Raw genomic sequence first — 26,722 nt, forward strand, 5'->3', positions numbered from 1 at the left:
ACAGGTGTGAGTGCTTCCCTCTCTCCCTCTCTCTCTCCCTCTCTCTCTCTCTCCCTCCCTCTCTCTCTCTCCCTCCCTCCTTCCTCTTTCTACTAAGAACTAATCAGGGAAGCAGGCTTAAGGAATAAACTCACCACTTTGGGAGAAAGAGCCACACTACACAGTGAAAGGCCTCAGTTTCAGGCTAAACTCTCAACAGCAGGTAAGCATTAATTCATTAAAATAATAAATTTCAAATCAGCGATTATAATGCAAGACCAAGTGGGAAAACAGAAAGAGAAGAAATAAAATTCAACATTGTATAGGAAGAATAAATTTCATTAGGTTCAGAGGTAAAGATGTTTTTGTATTTTGGTGTTTGGGGGGTTCTCTTAAATATTATGGGGGGAAATAAGCATTGAAAAATAGAAACATTTTTGCATTATGATATTGGCACAACTAAAGAAACAGGAAGACAGGAAACTTTCTGAGCAGAAAATCTATCATCTAAAAATATAATTACTAGCGTTGGATTGCGGTGCTTTAAAAGAAACTTTCTCTCCTCATTAACAGATATTCACCATTGTACTGCAAATGGCGTTATTACACCATAAAAGCAGAAACCTTCTGTTTTATTTATTCATCAGAATTAAAAGTCTCCCAAGAGAGTATCAAGCTTTTATTGTCTCGTTAATATAAATAAAATATTTTAGGAGCTTACTGCATGTTGATGGACCCTACCCCAAAGAAACTTCAGTTTCTAAAAGTGATGTGAGCAGGGTTAATTTTCCTTCACAAAAACTTCAGTTAGTGAGTCTGTTGAGAACAGTTGGCTAAAGGATTAACCTTTCCATTCTAGAACACATTCATTACAGGGAATTTATAAGTAAGTGGTGAGGATATTCTGATCTGGTAGCTCTCGGAATTGTCATTATGACTTTCAAATAAAATTCAATAATGTGTAAAAAACCATTTTCTGCACCTAAAAGAACTTTTGTATTTCCTTTGTGGCCTTTAAAAATTATCTTTTCAATAAAAGAAGATCTTTATAAAATTCATCACTGTTTACTGAACAGTATCCTCCAATGTTGTTCATTAATTATAGTGTCTTCTCTCTGTGTGAACCCCTGAGAGAAATGTCTCTGATTTTAATATCATCAATGTTTGTTTCCCTGAGTGTGTGTGTGTGACAGAGACAGAGAGACAGATAGGGACAGACAGACAAGAAGGGAGAGAAATGAGAAGCATCAATTCTTCGTTGCATCACCTTAGTTGCTCATTGATTGCTTTCTCATATGTGCCTTGACCGGAGGCTCCAGCAGAGCAAGAGATCCCTTGCTTAAGCCAGTGACTTTGAGCTTAAGCCAGAGATCTTGCGCTTCCAGCCAGTGACCTCTGGGCTCAAGCCAGCGACTATGGGGTCATGTCCCTGGGTCATTTTTGAATTGAAATAGCTGATTAGTCTAGAAAGGTATATTAAAGCCAGAGGAAGGAGGTTTTGAATACTTAGAGAACTGGACTTCATTTAGCGATGGTACAAGTGAAAAGTTAAGCAAATGCTGTGTTAGAGATGTTAGGGATCATTTTATGGGAGACTGAACATGTAACTCATCATGTTTATTTCTGTGTTAGTTGCCGGAAAGCTTAGAATAAAACATGGGCTCTCACCCTCTGCAAGTAGTTGATTCTCATTGTTCATGGTCCTTATGTTCAATAAAGTCACAGGGAACAACACTGTCTTTGCAATTTTGAACATTTGCTTCTTGGGTAAATATAGGCAGGGTTAGGTTCCTACAAACCTCTGGTCACTACATTTTTATCGGCAGATCAATATATAACCTTGTTTGATGTATCTTTATTTTTAAAGACACATGAGTTATCCTGACTGGTAGTGGCACAGCGGATAGAGAATCAACCTGGGATACTGAGGTCCCAGATTGGAAACCCCCAGATTGCTGGCTTGAGCGTAGGCTCATCCAGCTTGAGCATGGGGTCACCAGCTTGAGCATAGTATCATCAACACAATCCCATGGTCACTGGCTTGAGCAAGGGGGTCACTGGCTCGGCTTGAACCCACCAGTCAAGGCATGTATGAGAAGCAATCAATGAACAACTAAAGTGACACAATTACAAGCTGATGCTTCTCATCTCTCTCCCTCCCTTCCTGTCTGTGTGTCTGTCTCTCTCTCCATCTCTCTCCGCCCCTCTCTCGCAAAATAAATAAATAATAAAAATAAAGGCACATGGTTTAATATATATTGCTGACTTATTATCATTGAACTCACAGTCAAGAGCATTATTACTCATGCCTAATAGAGGAGGCTTATTTAATACATGTATTTTCTCCATAAGACACATTATAGTCTTTTCACACTTAGGAATACTAACCAGTACTTAAGCGCTATGCTTGGGGACCATTTTAAACAGAAATTACCTACCAACAAAAAGCAAAAAAATTGAAAAAAAACACACCTTGGCACCAAATAGACCACATAAAGGACTTTTTTATTGTATGAGAGCTGGCACAAAAAGTCACCTTCTTCAACTTTAGCTGAAAATGTGAATTATCGGGAGTCTCAGATTTTTCACTGCTCTGCACATGTTCACAAATGGCTACAAAAGCACTGTCAGGATTGCTTTGGGGGCATACACACGCCATCGCAGGCAGTGAACTTACAAACGTGGAATCCACAGATGAAGAGGCTCGTCTCTGTGCGTTGGGCTCTTCTCGCCATGCTTTGCCTGCCTACCTCACTCTGGACTCCATGTTACTCTGGTACCTCTGTTTCCCCTCTTGCCTGGATTAGAATTTAAACTTAATTTTTCTTGCTCTATTTTACCTATGTCTGTAAGTGGTTTTAGATCCTTTGGGAACAAACCAGGAAATAAATAAGCAAATCGTCAACAAGTACTTAGAATTCCTCCTCTTCCCATTAGCTGCTCTTCCCATTAGCTGCTGTGCTGTGTATTAGGACATAAAAAGATCTCTAGACATCAAAACTAGTAACAGAAACGTGATCAACTTCCCTTTGAAATAACTTTATTTCACTCTCTCCCAAAAGATATTGCATTAGAGTAAATGAATGTATTTTACATGAGGCTTTACTAAGAAGTTAGTTTTGTTTAGAGGTCACATGACTGAACGAAATGAGCGGAGACCAGGGTAAAGCGGGAATGGCTACACTTCTCCTTTCTCTGTTCAACCTGAGCTCTGGAAACTTGGTCTTTGCAAAGTTTCTAATATGGCCCAGGCTGCGAGTACTAGGGTCCAGAAGCCTGAGTTCCTGATGCTGCCTTGTCCCTTAGTTCTCCTCCGACTCCTGGAGAGACTGGACACACCTCGCATTGTTGTAAGGTACCAAAAAGCTGAAAAATTAGTATTGATATTCTAGGAAGAAAGGTTAGGCTTTCCTGTCTCGTCCTTCCTGTGGGGAGGGGAGGGAGAAGAATGTAGAAGTTTCTGGCTTGCAAGAACAATGGGTCATTTAGTTTTAAATCTAAAATAAAGGTTAACTGAGAAACTTCTCTTTCAATGGGAGACAGAATTTGCATACCACCTTACATTGATTGTAGTTCCTTCCCCTTCCTAGAATCTTGAGGGTAAAATACCTCTAGACAAAGGAACCCTAAAAGATTTGTAAACATCTTTGATTGTGTTACCTTGAAAGTCTTAATGTTTTTGTGTATCCTCTAAACCAGGGGTCTCAAACTCACGGCCCATGCGGCCCACCGAACAATTTTGTGCGGCCCGCAGACTAATCCACGAAGTTCAGAATATTTTGGATAAAATTAAGTAAGCCTAGGGGCCTACTTGTATTTTTCATTTCTCTAGCATCCTAGCTAGATATTAGCTTAGTTAACAGCAGTTGTGATGCGAACTACAGTTTCTGGTCGTTTTGTGACACTGAGTAAACTGCATGTACGATTGTGCTTGTTGTACTGATTTTTTTTGTTGTTTTCAACTGCAGTGAGAAAAGTGTTGCGTAACAGTTGCCTTTTGTAGACCTAGTGCGGCCCACCGAACGGCTATGATCTTGCTCTGGGGCCCACATGCTGAGTTGAGTTTGAGACCCCTGCTCTAAACAAATGTTGTCAGCTTGTGCCATATGTCATGCTCTCCCCCGCCCGTGTGTGATCAAGGGTATATAAGCAGCCTGAAATATTTTGGGGGCACACGATTTGGGTCTGCTGCCCCGTGTAAGCTATATGCAGCGGCATATTTAATAAATCTCCTCCTTTAATAAAACTCTTCAAAATTCATCTGGACTGGGTGTCTCTACATAAACCCACGGAACTGAGGTACTGGTACTTGACAACAGCATGTCTTATTCATTGAACTGGAGCTCACACGGCTCAGTCATCAGAAAGTCTTCTGTTGCCTCTTAACGTTCAGACCCACATAAAACCTATGCTAAGAGCTTTACAGTGGATCTTAAGTAAGTCACAATCAGACACTCTGAAATCTTATAGCCGTACGGAGATGCCACACTGGAAAATTAACTAACTTTCTCTGTCTGTAAAATGGGTCGTAACCTATGCTAAGAGCACGGGGTTCTCGTGTCTAGCTGCCTAACCGCAAAGATTAGGTGGGAAAGCTCTGTTACACTGAATATAGAAAAAAATGACTTTTCTTTAATTTAGTCAAGACCTGATTGGAATGTTGGGGAAAGAGTTTTCTTGGGGAAAAGATCAGGGGAGATGGAGCTCCCAAATCTAGAAAATATAACTGTGTCAAAATAGATGAAGTTGCATACATTATAAGCAGGCTTTTGTTGCTGTAGTTCCTAAATTTTGTCTGTTACTACAATGACCCTCCACCTTTGCTCACATACGATTCTTCATCTCCAATCTACCGTATTTCCCCTTATATAAGACACACCTTAATTTGGGGGCCTGAATTTGAAAAACAATATATTACATAAAGATGTATTACATAAAGTTATTGAATTCAAGTTTTATTCATCATAAAATTTATACAACTCCTCATCACTGTCAAAAAGCAGAAAATGCAAGTAAAAAATCTACAACCACTGTGTAAGACGCACCCAGTTTTGGGTTTTTTTTAATTTTTTTTTTTATTTATTCATTTTTTTTTTTTTTTAGAGAGGGGAGAGAGAGGGAGAGAGAGAGGGAGAGAGAGGAGAGAGAGACAGAGAGAGAGAAGGGGGGAGGAGCTGGAAGCATCAACTCCCATATGTGCCTTGACCAGGCAAGCCCAGGGTTTTGAACTGGTGACCTCAGCATTTCCAGGTCGACACTTTATCCACTGCGCCACCATAGGTCAGGCAAGATGCACCCAGTTTTAAGACCCCGATTTTTTTTTTGAAATGGGGGGTGCGTCTTATACATGGGGAAATACGGTAGCTGTTTCTTTGTTTTGATTAATTTTAATGGGGTGACATTGGTAAATCAGGGTACATATGTTCAGAGAAAACATCTCTAGGTTATTTTGACATTTGATTATGCTGCATTCCCATCACCCAAAGTCCAATTGTCTTCTGTCATCTTCTAACTGATTTTCTTCGTGTCCCCCCCCCTCCCCCAACCCCCTCCCTCTCTTCCCCCCCCCCACCCTGTAATCCCCACACTCTTGTCCATGTCTCTGAGTCTCATTTTTATGTCCCACTTATGTATGGAATCATATAGCTCTTAGTTTTTTCTGATTTACTTATTTCGCTCAGTATAATGTTATCAAGCTGTTTCAAGTTGTTCCTCAGAACCACCCAATAGCTGAGCCACTCAAGTCTTTCATCTTTGTCCCACATTGTGAAGATTCTCACTCTGAGCATCCCAGCAGGCTTTTGACAACCATCTAGAACAGGGGTCCCCAAACTACGGCCCGCGGGCCACATGCGGCCCCCTGAGGCCATTTATCCGGCCCCCGCCGCACTTCTGGAAGGGCACCTCTTTCATTGGTGGTCAGTGAGAGGAGCATAGTTCCCGTTGAAATATTGGTCAGTTTGTTGATTTAAATTTACTTGTTCTTTATTTTAAATATTGTATTTGTTCCCGTTTTGTTTTTTTACTTTAAAATAAGATATGTGCAGTGTGCATAGGAATTTGTTCATAGTTTTTTTTATAGTCCGGCCCTCCAACGGTCTGAGGGACAGTGAACTGGCCCCCTGTGTAAAAAGTTTGGGGACCCCTGATCTAGAATGTCCCTGTTGGGCAGACAGAATATATTGTGCTCACTTTGTTAAAGATGGTGCTGCCCATGTGGAAGCCTGTCACCCAGGTGATAACATTAGGTGCCTTTCTTGCTTGGGATGGGTGTGATTATATTAATGTGTGTTGGGGGACAGGCTGTAAGCAGGCAGGATCCTTATAGCCTTAAAACTAAGCCTTTCCCACCCTTTTTGATGTAGGGTGGTGCACTCTCATGAGGAATCCCAGTATGCCTCAGATAAGTGACTTTGTATCAGAGACTTCCTTGTTTGTATATTAGATTAAAGGTTTTGATTTCTGCACTATAAAGTGGGGCAGATGGGAGCTTGCTCTCTCTCGGTTCCTGAGATTAGCATTAGAGGAGAGAGCAGAGAGGAGAGCAGAGAGAGGCCACATGGAGGAGAGGAAAGGCAGCCAAGGTGGCGGAGTGCTGAGGGAGAAGCCAGTTTGTGCAGAGTTTGTGTAGAGAGAAGGAGATGGGGAACAGAGGTGAATAAGGCTGGTGAGCTAGAAACCTTTGATTCTAGGAAACTCATTTAAATCAGTAGCTTTGTGAGCACTGAATGAGTGGGTTTTGGAGTCCAGTGTGTGTTTTTACTTGCCCGCCAGGTGCAAGATCGAATTAAAGCTAATGGCCCACCAGTTCTTGGCTCCATTGTTTCATTACCGTCTGTCCGAATCTAATGAGAACCTGCATGGGCCAGGCGGCTGTGATGGTGGCCGTGCCTACTGGCTCTACAGTCCCTTACTGTGTGTCAGCCCCTGTGGTAGGCCCTGGAAAAGACAGAGCAGCACAGAGCAGACTGGGCCCTTCCCTCAGGCATCCCACAGTCTACAAACATAAACACATAACCCACAGATACAGACAGCAGGGCAGCTTCTGCCAGAGGGGAAGGGGGAGTGGAGGTCGGGGGAGGAGGAAACTGAGGACAGAAAGAGACTGCTTGAGTGGAGGGAGCGTGATGCGGGGCGTAGATGGTGTTATTTTAGTTATACGCTTGAAGCCTGTATGGTTTGGCTAACCGTGTCATCCCAATAAATTAACTAGTTCCTGGCCAGTTAGCTCAGTTGGCTAAGCGTGTCTTCCCGAAACGACAAGGTTGGAGGCTCCACCCCTGGTCAGGACACACAGGGGAAGCAGCCAAAAGAATGCGTGGCTGAGCAGAAAGAACAACAACTGGGTGCTTCCCTTCCCCTCCGGTCTCTCTCCCTTCCTCTCTCTGTCTCTCTCCCTCCCCCTCCGGTCTCTCTCCCTTCCTCTCTCTGTCTCTCTCCCTTCCTCTCTCTGTCTCTCTCCCTTCCTCTCTCTGTCTCTCTCCCTCCCCCTCCGGTCTCTCTCCCTTCCTCTCTCTGTCTCTCTCCCTCCCCCTCCGGTCTCTCTCCCTTCCTCTCTCTGTCTCTCTCCCTTCCTCTCTCTGTCTCTCTCCCTCCCCCTCCGGTCTCTCTCCCTTCCTCTCTCTGTCTCTCTCCCTTCCTCTCTCTGTCTCTCTCCCTCCCCCTCCGGTCTCTCTCCCTTCCTCTCTCTGTCTCTCTCCCTCCCCCTCCGGTCTCTCTCCCTTCCTCTCTCTGTCTCTCTCCCTTCCCCCCTCCGGTCTCTCTCCCTTCCTCTCTCTGTCTCTCTCCCTTCCTCTCTCTGTCTCTCTCCCTCCCCCTCCGGTCTCTCTCCCTTCCTCTCTCTGCCTCTCTCCCTTCCTCTCTCTGTCTCTCTCCCTTCCCCCCTCCGGTCTCTCTCCCTTCCTCTCTCTGTCTCTCTCCCTTCCTCTCTCTGTCTCTCTGAAAAAGCAATGAAAGTTAAACCCGGGACGGATATCTCGGTTGGTTGGAACGTCGATTCCGGAGTATGAAGGTTGGCAGTTCAATTCCCTGGTCAGGGCACATACAGGGACAGCTCGATGATCCTGTCCGTCTCTCTCCCTGCCTCTCTCAATAACAATAATAATAAGAAGAATAACTAATTAATTTAAAAGGAAATAAAGGAAAGCACAAATAAATGTACATCTACAGCTGCTACTGTAACCCTGAAGGAGGGGTTCAGAGTACAATGAACGTGTGTAAAGGGAAGACTTCACCCGGTGGGGATGCTCATCTTCCCAAGATTGAGTCATTACACTTTCCATTTCCAGGTTTTCCCTGATTTACCCATCCCAGTGCCTCCGAGGGAGCAGTGACATTCAGAGTGACAGCCAGGGAACATAGGACATCAAGGATGTTACTGGGTGGATTCAAATATTAACAGGCAAAAGTTAAAAGTATAACTTCGTTTTCAATTAGGTGTGAAGTGCTAGAGCTCCCGGAGAAGATGTTGGTGCTCAACTGCACTAAGAAATTACTGACCCTGGAAACAATGCTGAAGAGCCACTTTCCTGAGTCCCTCAAGGTACTGACATTAAGAGTCTTACTGTATTTCCTTCTGGCAGTGACCTGTGAGAATCACGTCAGACTGGTGGCCGTTTCCCAGTGTGTTCTGGTGATCGACTCTGGAAGCATGTGTTCAACACATAGCTTCCCGGACCCCAGTTGCTGGAGACTGAGTCACTAGACTGTGGATACAGCCCAGACAACTACACTCACTCTAGATGACTCCTAGGAACGTTTAAGTAATGCTGGACTAGATTATTTCTAAGATAAACTCCAGTTATACATGTTTTTAAATGGCAGAAATGTACGGACCGGGTGGCATTCCTGCTAAGAACGCAACCTACGTACACAGTGGAACTGAAATTTTAAGGGTTGTTATAAAAAAAATTTTTTTTCTGTTTATTTCAAAACCTTTATTTTTGAAGTTTTTTTTTCAGCAAACCTTTGTGTTGGTTAGCAAACCTACGTGTTGAAGACTTCTAAGAGTCCATGAGGGCATGCTGATAACTCAGTTACTGTGGATGACAATCAAAGATTACAGCTAAATGTAAGATTAGAAATCTTCCAGCTCTCAGAGAGAAACATGTTGCCTGCACCAAGATGGTCTTTGGGGGCTGAGTTCTGGGACCACAATGGTGTGAGCGGCATGCTAATAACCTAGAAGAGATACAATGAATCGAGTTTCTAAAGCTAGAGACCAGGGACTGTATTCTCGACAAACACCTTGGATGATTCTTATTTACACCACGGTTTGAACAAAAATAATCTAAAGGAAGTCCTAGTGCACTGTACTGGGCTGGTTAACTCTGTTCATCTCATCCTGTGATGGTACTTCAACTATGTGTGGTAGGGAAAATCAGATTGATAACTGGGGAGCATGCAGCTAAAAAAGTACCAACCAGACAGTCTGACTAAATTTTCCCATTTTGAATGCCGGCCCTGAGCTGAATAAAATGGAATGACATGACTGGCTACATTTCTTTGACAACGTTTGGCTAACTCTTTTACCAGAGAAACTAAAAAGGTTTCAGTGACCTTCACAAGGTCATGAAAGGTGTTATAACCATCAAAACAAGATGATGGACCCTTAAATTATAATTATTGGGCCCTGGCCGGTTGGCTCAGTGGTAGAGCGTCAGCCTGGCGTGCAGAAGTCCCGGGTTCAATTCCTGGCCAGGACACACAGGAGAAGCGCCCATCTGCTTCTCCACCCCTCCCCCTCTCTTTCCTCTCTGTCTCTCTCTTCCCCTCCCGCAGCCGAGGCTCCACTGGAGCAAAGATGGCCCGGGCTCTGGGGATGGCTCCTTGGCCTCTGCCCCAGGTTCTGGAGTGGCTCTGGTCGCAACAGAGCCACGGCCCGGAGGGGCAGAGCATCGCCCCCTGGTGGGCAGAGCATCGCCCCCTGGTGGGCGTGCCGGGTGGATCCCGGTCGGGTGCATGCGGGAGTCTGTCTGACTGTCTCTCCCCATTTCCAGCTTCAGAAAAATACAAAAAAAAAAAAAAATTATAATTATTGTATTTGCATAGTACTTTAGCATACGGTTTTTATCCTTCCAACAACTTCATAAGATGTTTATTAACCCATTTTATACATGAATAAACTGACGCTCCAGGAAGGTAACACAGCAACCAAAGCAGAATCAAATCTTAGTTCCTTCGATTTCATGTCTATTGCTTTTCCCACAGCAGCCCAGCTACCCGGTACCTAGGTGTACATGTTGATTTTTTTTCCTTTTTTTCTCCTCATATAGTGCCTGACCTGCAGCTTTGCCCATAATAACCAGTCAATAAACTGTTGTTGATTGGTCACTGGACACTTCATCAATTACTTAGTAATTGCTTATGTGTTCAAATCTTTTAATTTTTCCATTGATTTGAGAGAGAGAAAAAGAGAGAGAGAGAAAAAAAAACAGGAAGGGAGAGACACAAGAAGCATCAACTTGTAGTTGCATTATTCTAGTTGTTCATTGATTGCTTCTCATATGTGCCTTAACCGGGGGGCTCAGGCCAAACCACTGACCCCTTGCTCAAGCCAGCAACCATTGGTTCATAGTGATGATCCACACTCAAGTTGGCAAGCCTGCACTCAATCCGACGACCTCAGGGTTTTGAATCTGGGTCCTCTGGGTCCCAGGTCAATGCTCTACCCACTGCAGAACCACCAGTCAGGCTAGCATACATCATTTTTAAAAATAGCTTTCATATCATCTCATTTGAGCTTCATAGAAACTAACATTAGGTACCTCTGTAATATTAATACTTCTGAATAGGCAAATATTTATCATTTTAGAGATGATATTACATCACTTTTCCATCTCTAAGTGCTAGAGCTCCAATATAGCTCTAGGTTTTTAGACTCCAAATTGAGTGTACTTTGAAATATTTGTCCCTCATAACCCCATTTGAAATAAGAATGAAAGGAATGAAGCATGTCGGCATAAATCAATGCCTTCCTTGCATGATCTTCTCTCTTTTTTTTTTTTTTTTTGACATTGTATTTTATTTATTTATTTATCTTTTTACAGGGATGGAGAGAGAGTCAATGAGAGGGATAGACAGACAGGAATGGAGAGAGATGAGAAGCATCAATCATCAGTTTTTCGTTGCGACACCTTAGTTGTTCATTGATTGCTTTCTCATATGTGCCTTGACCGTGGGGCTACATTAGACCGAGTGACCCCTTACTCGAGCCAGCGACCTTAGGTCCAAGCTGGTGAGCTTTTTTATTTTATTTTTATTTTTTGGCTCAAGCCAGATGAGCCCGCGCTCAAGCTGGCGACCTCAGGGTCTCGAACCTGGGTCTTCTGCATCCCAGTCCGACGCTCTATCCACTGTGCCACCGCCTGGTCAGGCTGATCTTCTCTTTAACAGCTGCTTAGCATGACACCCTCAGTCTCTCCTTTTCCTTACACTGAGTCTCTTCATCCCTGGATCTCCTTATCCTGCTTCAACTAGTGCACTGTTATGGCATGCCTGCCTTTGGTTCTTTAACAATACTTTCAAAATTTCCCTTTGCCATTTAGAGAATGAAATAGATAAAGATAGTTTTGTCACTCACTCTTCTTCTATGCATTTTATAATCTCAGATTAGTGTTAAAGTAATTAAATATCTCATCTGACCAGTGGTGCACAGTGGTTAGAGTGTCGGCCCGGAATGCTGAGGTCCGCAGTTTGAAACCCTGAGATCGTCAGCTTGCATGCAGGATCACCAACACGATCCCAAGGTTGCTGGCTTGGCCCAAGGTCACTGGCTTGAGCCTAAGGTCACTGGCTCAGCTTAGTGCCCCAGTCAAGGCTTGTATGAGAAGCAATCCAAGAACAACTCAAGTGCTGCAACTATGAATTGATGCTTCTCATTTCTCTCTCTCTCTCTCTCTCTCTCTCTCTGAAAATCAATCCAAAAAAATGCATTAAAAAAATTAACTCTCTCTCAAAATTCCTTTTCTCCGCCCATTCGTCCAGCACCTTTACTGTCACCTAGCCACTTCCTACCTCCTCTCTATTCTCCCCCTTTGAATAAATGACTTTTAGAAGGCTTTGCTTGTTTTCAATGTGAAATCTCTCAGTTGGTTAGTTGCAAATCATTGACAAAAAGGTATGCTGGGGGGGGGGGGTTCTTTTCTTTCAGAATCTGAATATTGGAAAGAGTTTTTTCTTTTACCCTTCTGAACCTTCCAATCACATGTAAGCTCCCTTCCTGAATAAGGATGTTTGGCTTCCTCGGATGAAACCATTTTGATAAGCGTACTACTCTGTCGTATGTGGAAGGTCAGCAGCACCAGCATATAATGATTAACAGAACAAGTCAGGTCAAACAATGATTAGCAGAACAAGCCACTAACCTTCCAGTTTACGTTAGTTCTTGGGTTTTCTCTAAGTGTGATCCATGTCAGATATTAGTATCAGCCAGACTAAACTCGGAAAAATACATTCTATGGAAGGTCTCAGATTGGATAAAAAGATAGTTGGAAAAGGTTGTAGGCATTGAGGTGAGTGATTTGAATTGAGTAATGAAGGAGGTAAAATGTAGGTACTAATGCCTCTTTTATTTAATTCTTTTCATTGAAGTATAGCATATACTAGAAAGTGTACATGACATACTCATGCAGCTCAGTGAATTTTCACAAAGTGATCACCTTCCCTCCAAGAAAGAACGTTACTTCAGAGGCTGCTCCTCCCCAACCAGCGTTCCTTTCCAAACACTACCTTGCCCTGCTCCCTCAAAGAAAACACTAGCCTGACTTCTAAAGCCATGATTCAGTTTTGTATGATTTTGAATATAATATACATTGTATCACAGAAGTATCTCTTTGTATCTAACTTCTTTTGCTCAACATTGTGTTGCTATTTTATAATCCAGAGTATAAATATGCCACAGTTGACTTATTTCTTCCACTTTGGTTAGACATTTAGATTGTTTCCTGTTTTTATCTATTACAAAAAAATGCTGCTGTGAACATTCGCCTAGGGCTTAGCTCTCCTCATTACCAGCACAGCTTTCTCTACTCTAGAAGCACACCGATAGCCTGCCTAGGCAGTGGTGCAGTGGATAGAGCGTCGGACTGGGATGAGGAAGACCCAGGTTTGAGACCCCAAGGTTGCCAGCTTGAGCGTGGTCTCATCTGGTTTGAGGAAAAGCTCACCAGCTTGGACCCAAGGTCGCTGGCTCAAGCAAGGAGTTAATCAGTCTGCTGAAGGCCCACGGTCAAGGCACATATGAGAAAGCAATCAATGAACAACTAAGGTGTCGAAACGAAAAACTGATGATTGATGCTTCTCATCTCTCTCCGTTCCTGTCTGTCTGTCCCTATCTATCTATCCCTCTCTCTGACTCTCTCTCTGTCTCTGTAAAAAAAAAAAATTAGAAGCACACCGATAAAATATGAAAGTTGTTTTGTAAGACAGACATCTTTAATTCTTAATAGAGAAAATATTTGAAAGGCCACAGAGAATTCTAAAGTACTTTAGTATTGTTTAGTCAAAAAGCATTTGATCGGCTATGTCAGGCTCTACAGATATACCGTAATAATGAATGAGACATACTTACAACCCTCCGAGAATACTTATAGAGCCTTGGTTGGTATTATCATAACTGAAATGCAGGTGTTTGGGGCTTATTTGGGCGGGGGAGGGGGGGTAATTCACCATCAAGTGATGTTTCATTCTAATTCAGGGTTGAAGGAGTAGCTGAAATTCACAGGTTATTTGTGGACAGTATAATCAACTTCAAAAGCAGGTGAGCATCGAAATTGTCTGTGGAACTTCTGAAAGATGCTTGAGCCATAAATCCATACAAGAGATTCCGATTCACTCAGTATTTATTGCTGACCTATGTGCCTTGTACCCATCTATTGATTCAGTGTACTCTCACAGCTGTACTGTACAAAACTGAGTGTAAGCAGACTTTTCTTAGGCTTTCATAGACTTTCTTTTTTTAAATCTGTTTTCATGTACACTGGTGGAATAACAAGAGAGAAGTTTGTATGCGTGTGTGGTGTATATATTTATAATTTCCCCTCTGGTGGCCATAATTCTACGGTAGAACAAGAGGTAAGGCATGTGATACGCAGCTGAGACAGCAGGCGATGCCCCTGGCTGGTCTCTCCGGGTTCTCTGCTCAGGTTTATGGCGCAGTGATGAACATCAATCGTGGGAACCCCTTTCAAAAGGAAGTGGTACTGGATTCGTGGCCAGACTTCAAAGCTGTTATCACTCGGCGGCAGAAAGAGGTACAGTTTTTTCATTATTATTATTATTATTATTATTATTATTATTATTATTATTGATTTTTAGAGAGAGGGAGGAAGAGAGAGAGAGAGATAGGAAAGCATCAATTTGTTGTTCCACTCATTCATGCCGTCATTGGTTGATTCTAGTATGTGCCCTGACTGGGCATCGAACCTGCAACCTCAATGTGTCAGGAGGATGTTTCTGCCAACTGAGCTACCCAGCCAGGGCCGAGGTGCAGTTTTGAAAGGAAAAAAAAGAGAGAGAGAGAGAGAGAGAGAGAAAGTTGGCATCAACTATTTAGAAAGAAAGGATTAGATAAAGGGGATATTATAACCATCATAGCCATATACTTTAGCTTACAAAGCTGCATATTTCATGATCAGCTTCTAGTTTGTCTTTAGAGAATCATACGGAAAACCTCTAGTCTAAATGCATTCAATAAACTTCATCTGTAGTGTTTGATGACCTCTAGAAGCATAAAGCATACATTCTCGAACATACCAGTTTTTCAACTGGGTTGATGATTCCTTAGGATGGATGACCTTGGTCATGACGACAAATATGGAAGAACATTGAAAAAGACAGGATCTGCCTGCTCTGCCTCTGAGACCAGAGAGAGAGGCTCAGTTAACGGAAGATGTGCTGCCTGACCCCATTAGGAAAGTTCCGAGGGTTCTATTTAATTCTTCTAAGTGGGTCCACTGAGTTACACCCTTTACATTTTTATAAATAAACAAACCCCTAGAAACCTATGAAATAAATGTCTTAACTCCTCCCTAACACTAAATGAAATAAACAGGTCAAGGCTCCAAAACCTCTGCACTCTCCCTCACAGCAGTGCATCGGCCACATTCCCTCCTGGCCATTGTTCATAGGTGACCAGTTTTGCAAATGGAAATTGTCTAGACCTGCGCAGCTAATGGTACCGGCTAAGATGTCTAGGATTTCGGTTACATAGAGCACCGTTTTTCAACTTCTGGTTTGTGGGCCGATGCCAGTTGCCAGAAATTTTGTGCTGGTTAGCGAAGAGTTAACCACCCTGCTGTTGTGTGAAAATTATAGACGCAGTGACCTTAGTCAAATTCACTGATGCTCAGGGTGATTTCTACCTTAGTGATCCCTGAAACAATTCTCCAATGTTCACTGGTCCCCAAATGTAAAAAGGTTGAAAACCACTGCTCTAGAAAATACGTTTATGTGTGTATGACTGTGTCTTCTGACCTAGGCTGAGATAGATAACCTGGACCATTATACGAACGCCTATGCTGTGTTCTACAAGGATGTCGGAACTTACCAACGGCTGTTGGAAGAATCTGACGTTATCAACTGGGACCAAGTTTTTCAAATACAAGGTGAGGTCAAGTGCAAGACACTAGGTTGTCATTAAATCCTTTTTGTCATTTATATCAGATAGCTATGACATATATTTCACATATATGATATATATACATGGTTGCACAAATATATATCCATACATTTTATATATTTACAATTTATGTATTACAGAATATTACTCCTGATGAGGCTTGGCTTTGAGGGTAGGTAGAGGCCATTTAAATGGGACTACTTTTAAGTGATTTTTTTTTACAGAGACAGAGAGAGGGATAGATAGGGACAGACAGACAGAAATGGAGAGAGATAAGAAGCATCAATCATTAGTTTTTCGTTGTGCATTGTGACACCTTAGTTGTTCATTGATTGCTTTCTCATCTGTGCCTTGACTGTGGGCCTTCAGCAGACCGAGTAACCCCCTGCTCGAGCCAGCGACCTTGGGTTCAAGCTGGTGAGCTTTTTGCTCAAACCAGATGAGCCCACGCTCAAGCTGGCAACCTCAGGGTCTCGAACCTGGGTCCTCCACATCTCAGTCCGACGCTCTACCACTGTGCCACTGCCTGGTCAGGCTAAGTGATTTTTTTCTTTAATGTTACTATAATATGGATAATAATGAATATTGGTCTATTTTTCCTTACTACTTTTAACCCTTTGCTATTACAGTCTTCTAAAATAATTCTAGTTTAAGTATAAGTATAAGCCAAGATGTAAGCTTTTCTTTTCTCTAAAGCAAATAATTCTAGGAAGAAATAATCAGCTGATTTGCATAGTATATCCTGAAATGATTTTATAAAGAAAGAATCCAGTTGGCTCAGTGGTAGAGCGTCGGCCTGGCGTGCAGAAGTCCTGGGTTCGATTCCCAGCCAGGGCACACAGGAGAAGTGCCCATCTGCTTCTCCACCCCTCCCCCTCTCCTTCCTCTCTGTCTCTCTCTTCCCCTCCCGCAGCCGAGGCTCCATTGGAGCAGAGATGGCCCGGGCGCTGGGGATGGCTCCTTGGCCTCTGCCCCAGGCGCTAGAGTGGCTCTGGTCGCAACAGAGTGACGCCCTGGATGGGTAGAGCATTGCCCCCTGGTGGGCAGAGCGTTGCCCCCTGGTGGGTGTGCCGGGTGGATCCGGGCGCATGCGGGAGTCTGTCTGACTGTCTCTCCCCATTTCCAGCTTCAGAAAAATACAAGAAAAAAGAATATACGTGAACTCCAAGGAGATAGCTGTATGGCCATCAATGCTAGTGGAAGAACTTTAGGCCAAGTTAGGGGCAGATTGAGAGTTTCTGGGCCCTGGCCGGGTTGCTCAGTGGATAGAGCATCTTCCTAGCACGTTCATACCATTCCAGGTAGACACCTTCCTTGACCATCTGACACGAAGGCAGGAATTCCCATGTTAGAAATATAAAGTTGGGTGATTTTTTTCAGCCACTGACAACTGAAGCCCTCTCACAAGGACAACCTTGTGTCCATCTACAGACAATGACCAATGCATATTCATAACCTAAAGCCTTGGGGTGTTGCATAAAACCCACTTGCAAATGCTCAGAAAGACCTTACAGAGGACGCTCTAAACTGTCCCTGCCCATCACAGAATTACCCCTTTTATCTGGTGAGCAGTGAGACATGGCGCTACCACTTGCTCGGCCAGCTCAGGAAAGTCTTCTCACCAGTATCACTCTAACGTGGAGATGAGTACACCTCTTCCTTGATGTGCAAAACCGTGGCAGTAACTGGATGGATATTGGTGCGGCATGTCTACTGTCTTCAAGTCACCTGAGTCCATCATTACGGACAAAACATCCCCGTAAATGTCAATATTCTTTTTTCAAAAGGCTAAGCTGATAGCCATGAGCCAGGTATAGTCATTGAAGTGGACTCATTCACCCTTCCTGAAGGCCTGGTGGTGACAGATGTGAATTAGTAGCACCTAACAGAGCTGCAGTGGTAAAGGCGCCCCTCACTGAGCACAGAAGTCAGTGCCGGTATTCCCTGTGTTTTCTGACATCGCCTCTCGGCAATAGGCCTCTGTGGTAATAACTATAATCTGCTTTGGATATTGAATATTGACTAGGGATATTATAAGAGGTCATCAGTATCTTTATTATTCTTAATCAGCCTGACCTGTGGTGGCGCAGTGGATAAAGCATCGACCTGGAAATGCTGAGGTTGCCGGTTTGAAACCCTGGGCTTGCCTGGTCAAAGTACATATGGGAGTTGATGCTTCCAGCTCCTCCCCCCTTCTCTCTCTCTGTCTCTCTCTCCTCTCTAAAAATGAATAAATAAAATTAAAAAATTAAAAAAAAAAATCAGAGCACCTAGAATGGTGCTGTTTTTACAACATTCCCAAATCCTATCCAAAAGCCTATCTACTGCGATATGAGTTCAATCTTTGCCACAGTGCGGGCTCTAGTCAGAGCTACTAGTCGGGCTACCTGCATAGATCAAGCATTAGTTTAGTGGAGCTACTTCAGTGCTGGGTGTTCAGAACAACAGCACATCCTGAACAGAAATCTCTTTGCCATTTTTAATCTAAGAGCCATTCATAAACAATATTTAAATCAGGGTTAATCTATTAACCTACTCAGAGGAGCCAAACTGTTGTGTTTGTCATGTGAGGGCAAGAAATGAAAAGGTATACAAGCCCTAGATTGTTGGTTCAGTGGTAGAGTGTTAGCCCAGCATGTGGATGTCCCAGGTTTGATTCCCAGTCAGGGCACACAGGAGAAGCGATCATCTGCTTTTCTATCCCTCTGCCTCCCCCTTCTCTCTTATATTCTCTCTTTTCCTTCTACAGCTATGCCTCAATTGGAGAGCATCAGCCCCAGGTGCTGAGGATGGCTCCTTGGAGCCTTTACCCCAGGCACTAAAAATAGTTCAGTTGCCAAGCAATGGCCCAGATGGGCAGAGCACTGCCCAGTAGGGGACTTGCTGGGTGGACCCCAGTTGGGGCACATGTAGGAGTCTGTCTCTCTGTCTCCCCTCCCCTCACTACCCAGGCAGGCCAGGTGTTTTTGCTCACTGTCTGTTAAACGAACTAGAGAGAGCTTGTCTACATGAGCACTAACCTGAAAGTTTCAGGAGCCTGCCCCATAACTGTGGTACAATAAATGTCCTGAATCTGGCTTATCCAATTAGCAATTCTTCCTGTTCTAAGGAGGTAGGGTGGACAAAGGCATAACAGTAAGTGGAAGTTCCTTTCTTCTGTGAGAAAGAAAATCATTTGTTAAAAGTGGTAACATACGCAATGAACAGAAGAACATGGTCAACAACACGGTGGAGAGATAATCGGCAAAATGCATACTATGGAAATGCTACCCAGCAAACAACTAGATTCTTTAACAAATAAATTGAAAGGATTTTTTAAAGGGGAGGTGGGAATTAAAAGAAACCCTGTAGATCAATAGATTTACAAGACAAAAAATGGATAAAATCAAACTATAGAGCTTAATGATGCACACTTACATAATAACATTTTAAAGAAAACAAGTAAGTGGTTATTATAAAAATTATGATAGTGGTTATTTTTAAAGGAGAGAGAAGGAATTGTGATTGGGAAAGTGTCTAAATAAAAGGTGGCTAATAACTTTCTATTTTGAGGCTTTAGTAGTATATAGTTAAAATATATAATCATTGATTAAGATATGCATTTGTTTTATGCAGTTTTCTATATCTGTTACATCTTATAATTTAAAAGATTTTTTAGGCCCTGGCTAGATGGCTCAGTGGATAAAGTGTTGACCCAGCACGCCAGAGGTCACGGGTTCGATCCCCAGTCGGGGCACGTATGAAAAGCAATCAATGATTGCATGACTAAACGAAACAACTAAGTGAAATGACAAGTTGATGCTTTCTCTCTCTCTTCTCTTCTCTTCTCTCTCTCTCTCTCTCTTAAAACAAGGAAAAAGAAAAGTTTTAAAAAAAAGTTTTTTAAAGAAATGTTAAACTGACTTTTAGGAAGAATTGGTTCAGTCTAACTGAGAGAGAGAAATTCTGTTTGAACTATCACCCATACCTTTGGTATGCACTGCCTATTTTTTCCCCATAGACATTACTTAGATCTAATTCAGTATTATAATATGGGATGCCAGCCACAAACTCTATCATTTTTTTTTCATTTTTTTTTTCTCGTCTTTTTTTTGTTTGTTTTTGTTTTTGTTTTTGTTTTTGTTTTTGTTTTGCATTTTTCTGAAGCTGGAAACGGGGAGAGACAGTCAGACAGACTCCCGCATGCGCCCAACCGGGATCCCGGCACGCCCACCAGGGGTGACGATCTGCCCACCAGGGGGCGATGCTCTGCCCCTCCGGGGCATCGCTCTGCTGCGACCAGAGCCACTCTAGCGCCTGGGGCAGAGGCCAAGGAGCCATTCCCAGCACCCGGGCCATCTTTGCTCCAATGGAGCCTTGGCTGCGGGAGGGGAAGAGAGAGACAGGGAGGAAGGAGGAGGGGGTGGAGAAGCAAATGGGCGCTTCTCCTATGTGCCCTGGCCGGGAATCGAACCCGGGTCCCCCACACGCCAGGCCGATGCTCCACCGCTGAGCCCACCGGCCAGGGCCAACTCTATCATTTTAATAGCATTTACTTAAAGACCTATTTATATTTTCTTAAACGTAACTCCCTGAGGGTAGAGCCTAGGCTCAGCTATCAGACTGAGTGCAACATGGCTTCACACGCACATATTCTACACGTGGGGGTAACTTACCGAGAGGAAGAAACAGCCAGTAGCTAAGGAAGGAAGCAGGAAAGTCCATTTCCAGAGGCCTCCATCCATCAGGACCCAGACGGGGACCTGGAGAAGCAGAGCAGGTCAGTCCTGAGCCCTCAGAAGCTAAGCGGCAATGCTGCAAGCTGTCAGAACAGAGCCACGCTGTTCCTACGTCCCACTGGGCAGCAAGTGCAGGACAGGGCTTTATATACAAGCACGGAACAAAGATGTATAGATAATACAGTCTAGCTCTGATAAATGAGTGGGATCTGGCTGAGTTACACTCGGGATGAATCTCACCAACACTAAATTTATACCTCGATAGTTCTGTAAAGAGCGTTAAGCAAGAGGTTGAAACAGAGTTTTTTAAAGACAGAATTCCATGCCAAATAAATCTAAGCTTTTACACACTTCCAGCTGCACGGTAGCTCACCAACTTTAGAGCTATAAAATGTCTCTTACCTAGCCACGTCTGAGAAGTCAGAAAAATCTAAATTCCCACAAAAAATTCCCAGTTCCTAGGATAGTCTCAACAGGATCATGATTGAAAATCCCCTCAAAATTTCAGAATCAGCTAGGGAGTAGTTCTAATAATCCGTATGTAAACACACAGCAGTTAGGATAATACACAGGCTTGACCAGGCAGTGGCGCAGTGGATAGAGTGCCAGACTGGGATGTGGAGGACCCAGGTTCGAGATCCCAAGGTCATCAGCTTGAGCGCGGGCTCATCTGGTTTGAGCAAGGCTCACCAGCTTGAGCCCAAGGTCGCTGGCTCGAGCAAGGGGTCACTCAGTCTGCTGTAGCCCCACAGTCAAGGCGCATATGAGAAAGCAATCAATGAAAAACTATGGAACCGCAATGAAGAATTGATGTTTCTTATCTCTCTCCCTTCCTGCCTGTCCCTCTCTCTGACTCTCTCCATCTCTGCCACACACACACACACACACACACACACACACACACACACACACAAAAAGGATAATGCACGGTGGCAAGCTGGTGGTATTAAAGATAGGAAGTTCAAAAACACTACAACAAATGTCCTTCTTTGCCTTTTCAAATAAAATGACCCCATTCTTATGTCTCTCCATACCCAGGGCTGCAGAGTAATTTATATGATGTTTCCAAAGCTGTTGCCAACTCAAAGCAGCTAGATGTAAAGCTAAGTTCCTTCAAGGCGACTCGTTTAGCTCCTGTTTCAACTCCGCCAGACACCAGCTTCCTGTATGTAAATCAAGTTCCTGCCTTTGGGATAGGACTTACTGCTATAGGAGCACACAGAGCGGTACCTGGGGTACTTAGTACCATTAAGGGATATGTAGGTACCTTGTCTGGGCTATTACATCTGAATTTGAGTGTGTGTGTGTGTGTGTGTGTGTGTGAATGTATGTGAGTATGTGTGTTTGTGTGTGTGTGTGAATTTGAGTGTGTGTTTGTGTTGTGTGTGTGTGTGTGTGTGTGTACACATGCGCATGTGTGTTTTCTCTTTTCCTTTCTGCTGTGCTTGTCTGCTCATAATTTCCTGCAAAATCAAATCAGTGGCTTGTCCATAGTAATAAATGAACTCAGGAGTCCTGCATTTTCACAGTGTACACAGAAAAATCAGTCTTTGGTATCCTCCCTCCCCAAACAATTCTAAGTAACCTCTTGTCTGAGCCCAAGACTGTCATTTCAGGGAGAAGGGTGTGTAACTGACTCACGTGGGGTTGTTACAGACCAGGCACTAAAACGTTTTAAATATATGACCACTTGAATCCTTTCTCCAACCCTGTAAAGCAGTACTAGTATCATTCCCTTTTTGAACAAAGTAACATGCACAAGTAAATTGCAAAGCCAGGAAATAAATCCCACCAGGTCTGATTCCAGAATCCGCTCCTTCCAAACATTTGCTGACTCCTATCTGCATTCTTCTCTTCTTGCTATAGAGTTCCTGTTTTGTCACCTACTAGTGTTAGGTCAGCCACAGGAGGGACGCACAGGCCTGATGAGTTTTATAAGAAGTTTATTTGTGCGTCTGCAAAACAGATGGGCTGAGACCCTCGCGGCATCAGCGGAGAGCTGCGGGAAGTGGTGTCTGATACAGGGGCTACTGCAGGCATTTGCTGGCATGGGGTTGGTGCACCTGGACATGCTCAGAGTAGCATCTCCTGGTTTGTAGCCTTGGTCACAGACTGTCTCCCTTTCCCAACCCCTCAGGCCCCTCCCAAAGGCCTTGTCCCAAGGGCTTCTCCCAGAACCATCCCAAGTTGGGGGGGGGGTTGCTTAAGGGGGGGGGAGGTCAGGTGAGGGAGATGCATACTGAGAAGCTGCCTGCCCCCACCTCCCGTGGGAGGTTGGGGGAGGGGATTTTGAGTTTACAGGGGCCCTGGATTGAAAGGTGCCCTGGACCCAAACCTAACAACTAGTTCCTTCCCCTCTGCTTAGTCTTTCTGAGCTTCACTCAGTTTCTTCTTCTTGAAAATTAATCTATAATATCCTCTTAGCTATTTTTCACAAGCAAATGAAACATGGTATTTGAAAAATACCCACCTGTGAAGGTTAGTTTTCTTTACATCTATGGAATATGTTGAACCAAACCTAAAGAAAAATGAATACTTTCAACTACATAAAGCAAATGGACTTTATTTTTATTTTATATTTTTCAGTTATAAAGATTTACAAACACATACAAACGCTTGGGAGAATAATATAATGAACCTTCCCATCAACATATGGGTTGTTTCAGTCACACCCCTATCCACTCTTCCCATACCCTGGATTCTTCTGAAGGAAATTTACCAAACATTACCCCATTATTCTTAAACACTCTAATATATACTGCTCACAAAATTTAGGGGATATTTCAAAATGAACATGAAGCGATAAAATATCCCCTAATTATTGTGAGCAGTGTAGATCTCCAAAAGATAAGAATTCTTAAAAATGTACTAATACCAGTTCTGTGGGCAGGGGTCCCTGAGACCACCCAGAGGCTCAGTGAGTGGCTAGGAAGACTCACGGGACTCAATGCATAGGGTCATGGCTGTGATTTTGTTACAGTGAAAGGATACAAATCAAAATCAGCAAAAGGAAAAGGGTGCACTGGCTAAGCCCAGAGGAAACAAGGCACAAGCTTCCCAGAGCCCTGTCCCCACGGAGGCACAGGACGCAGTTCATCTCCCCAGCAACGAGTTGTAACAACCTGAGCTAGGACTTTTCTAGGAGGCCCCCTCTGCCGAGCAGATGCCGGTTTCCTAGACTCCCAGAAGGAGCGCAGGTGTTCAGCAGGAACCACGCCGGTTGGACAAACAGGCATAGTGAGCCACTCATCTTCGTTCCGGGAATGGCAGGACCCCTCCAGAAATTCAAATTGCCAGACACCAGCCAAGGGGTAACCTGGACAGCAGGCTGTTGTAAAGATAATGGCTTCAAGCCTGCTGTGTTAACTCTTTTCTGCACAACCCCTTAAAATATTAACAATATTCCTTAGCCCGACCTGGTAGTGGCACAGTGGAGAAAGCGTCGACCTGGGATGCTGAGGACCCAGGTTTGAAATACTGAAGTTGTTGGTTTGACCAAGGGGTCACTGGCTTGGCTTGAGTGTCCTCCCAAGGCACGTAGAGAAGCAATCAATGAACAATAAAGTGACACAACTACGAGTTGATGCTTCTTATCTCTCTCCCTTCCTGTCTGTCTGTCCCTGTCTTTTTCTCTCCTTGAACAAAACAATATTTCCATAAAGTAAAATAACCAGTTAGTAGTCACAGTTCCCAAATTATCATAATATTTTAGCAATTTATTTGTTTTGAATAAACATCTACATAAAGTTCATATATTGCAACTGGTTAATATCTCTTTTAGGTTTCTTTTGACTTATAGGTTCCCGTTCCATCTTTTAAATTTCTCACATGGCTTTCTGTTAGAGCAGCTAGGTTTGCCCGTTAAGAGTTTTCCGCAGTGTTCGGAGCCATGTCCCTGGGGTGTTATTTTAAAATGTCCTCTATCCCCAGCCAGGCCATTTAAAATCAGTTTTCGACTTGAATTGCTCCCTTCTGCATAGGAAGTTAGACAATTTGTCTTTAACAAAGTCGTTACCCAAATATGTACATGCTTTATTTTGGGATATGCTGCCCTTCAGATACAAGGTCAGAGCCTCTAGTATACCTACTGAAACACTTGGTTTGCTTTAGCAATGTTTCTATTTGCAATGAAATGTCTGTCTGAGGCTTCTTTGCCATGTTTATAGTTCATTTTCAAAAATTAAATTAAAAATTCTAGGCCCTGGCCGGTTGGCTCAGCGGTAGAGCGTCAGCCTGGCGTGCGGGGGACCCGGGTTCGATTCCCGGCCAGGGCACACAGGAGAAACGCCCATTTGCTTCTCCACCCCGCCCCCTCCTTCCTCTCTGTCTCTCTCTTCCCATCCCCCCATCCCGCAGCCAAGGCTCCATTGGAGCAAAGATGGCCCGGGCACTGGGGATGGCTCCTTGGCCGCTGCCCCAGGCGCTAGAGTGGCTCTGGTCATGGCAGAGCGATGCCCCGGAGGGGCAGAGCATCGCCCCCTGGTGGGCAGAGCGTGGCCCCTGGTGGGCGTGCCGGGTGGATCCCGGTCAGGCGCATGCGGGAGTCTGTCGGACTGTCTCTCCCCGTTTCCAGCTTCAGAAAAAAAGAAAAAAAAAATTCTAGTATGCCAGTTATTGCCTGTGTTTTTTTTTTTTTACCCCTGCTTCATGGTTCGGTGATTGTCCCAGTACCGGGTCCACAGGATGCCTGGAACAGAAGCTAACACTACAGAACCACTAATGAAAAGAAAACACGCACCTGTGCTTCATAAAGGTCACAGCTAGAATGACACTACCGGTCTCTTACCAGTCACTCGGGGTGGTCTTCCCACATGGATAACTGAAAAGAACTAGAGTAAATTCTGAAGCACAGCCAGCCCCCCAGGGTTTCAAACAAGCAACCCACCTCAGCTCTTAGAAATGGCACCAACTCTTATCTTTATTTTAATTTTAACGCCATGGATGTCAGACCTTCTCCCACAACTTTTAGGAGAAGGTCTGGAAGAACTAGCGGTTTTTTTTTTAGCATCTGCGTATGCCTGAAATGCTAAGCAATTTGTATTTATTTTCTGGGCACGGATGCATAAAGATAGACATTCTATCCAAACACATCTTTTCTTTTTTAAACCAAGAGAAGGTTAGGGGTTCCAGAACCTGGTCTGTACAAGGCTTCAGGGCAGGTGTCCATAAAATCAGGACTTAGAAGAAGTCTGTGAATTGTTTTACTTGCCTTAATCTAGACTGAGGACAAGAGGAAATGGGCATAAAATCGGAAGGAAAGACTTAAACTTGAAATGAGTATTTTTTTTCCTGTCAGAAATGAAATCCTGGGAGATGTTTGTAAATGGGGAGAAATGGAATCAGTCATAGAAAACGTCTTCGTATCCCTGGCGTGGTTTCTCAATCAGTCTAAAAAGATAAGTCAGTGTCGGCAGTCATGGGATCCTGAGTTCATATTCCTTCTGTCGTTTCTTCTAGAAGGTGCTCTCCCCCGCGGCTCACTTACCTGAGCGTGGCTGATGCCGACCTACTCAACCGCACGTGGGCGCGGGGCGGCAACGCGCAGTGTCTCCGGTACATCGCCAGCCTCATCTCCTGCTTCCCCAGCGTGTGTGTCCGCGATGAGAAGGGACACCCAGTCTCTTGGTCGATCACAGACCAGTTTGCCACCATGTGCCATAACTACACCCTGCCAGAGCACCGCAGGAAGGGTTACAGCCGGCTGGTGGTCCTCACACTGGCCAGGAAGTTGCAAAGCCGGGGGTTCCCCACTCAGGGCAACGTCCTTGATGACAACACGGCCTCCATCAGCCTCCTGAAGAACATCCATGCTGAGTTCTTGCCTTGTCGGTTCCACCGGCTCATTCTCACCCCCGTGGCTCTCTCTGACCAGGTTCACCTGTAGCCCAGTGGCGCTCCGGGAATTGACTTCCTTTCCCTGAAGACACACATACCCCTTAACTGCCAGCGAAGAGAAAATTAAATCTGGGATCAGGCCTTGGCTGGGTAGCTCAGTTGGTTAGAGCGTCATCCCGATACACCAAGGTTGTGGGTTCGATCTCTAGTCAGGGCGCATACAAGAATCCACCAATGAATCCATAAAGAAGTAGCACAAGTCAGGCTCGCTCTCTCTCTCTCTCGCTGGCTCTCTCTCTCGTTTTCCCTCTTGCTCTAAAATTAAAAAATAAAAATAATTTTAAAAAACTGGGGTCAGAAGAATCTTGGTTGTTGAAAAGGCCTGGAGAAAACATGCAAGATCAGCGCGAGAAGCCGTAACTCTCCCTGTCCCAGGCCTCTACAGTCGGAGGTCGCTGTGGTCGGAAGAGAAGGAGTTGTCCTCCGTCAGCATCCACTGCTGGAAAAAGGTTCTGAAGCCAGCAGGTCTCAGCATCGCAGCGGAAATGACAGCTTGAGGACAAATGATTTG

The 26,722-nt window shown here is 44.1% G+C and overlaps 1 protein-coding gene across 3 annotated transcripts; it reads left to right on the top strand.

The window, feature by feature from the left end:
- GLYATL3 (glycine-N-acyltransferase like 3) lies at positions 1-26,462 on the top strand. 3 transcript variants are annotated; one of them, XM_066359231.1, is made up of 6 exons: positions 1-202; positions 8,416-8,521; positions 14,124-14,231; positions 15,458-15,584; positions 21,355-21,481; positions 25,774-26,462. In XM_066359231.1, exons 2-6 carry the CDS (start codon positions 8,444-8,446, stop codon positions 26,198-26,200), a joined length of 867 nt encoding a protein of 288 aa, XP_066215328.1. In that variant the 5' UTR covers positions 1-202; positions 8,416-8,443; the 3' UTR covers positions 26,201-26,462. The 3 variants fall into 3 exon arrangements, with proteins under 3 accessions (XP_066215328.1, XP_066215331.1, XP_066215332.1); XM_066359234.1 differs by lacking the exon at positions 1-202 and adding an exon at positions 7,966-7,990; XM_066359235.1 differs by lacking the exon at positions 1-202 and adding an exon at positions 13,676-13,738 and having other exon boundaries at positions 8,435-8,521.
- The last annotated feature ends 260 nt before the right edge of the window (positions 26,463-26,722 follow it).

This window comes from Saccopteryx leptura, chromosome 1 (genome assembly GCF_036850995.1).
Source record: "Saccopteryx leptura isolate mSacLep1 chromosome 1, mSacLep1_pri_phased_curated, whole genome shotgun sequence".
In the NCBI taxonomy this organism is placed as follows: domain Eukaryota; kingdom Metazoa; phylum Chordata; class Mammalia; order Chiroptera; family Emballonuridae; genus Saccopteryx; species Saccopteryx leptura.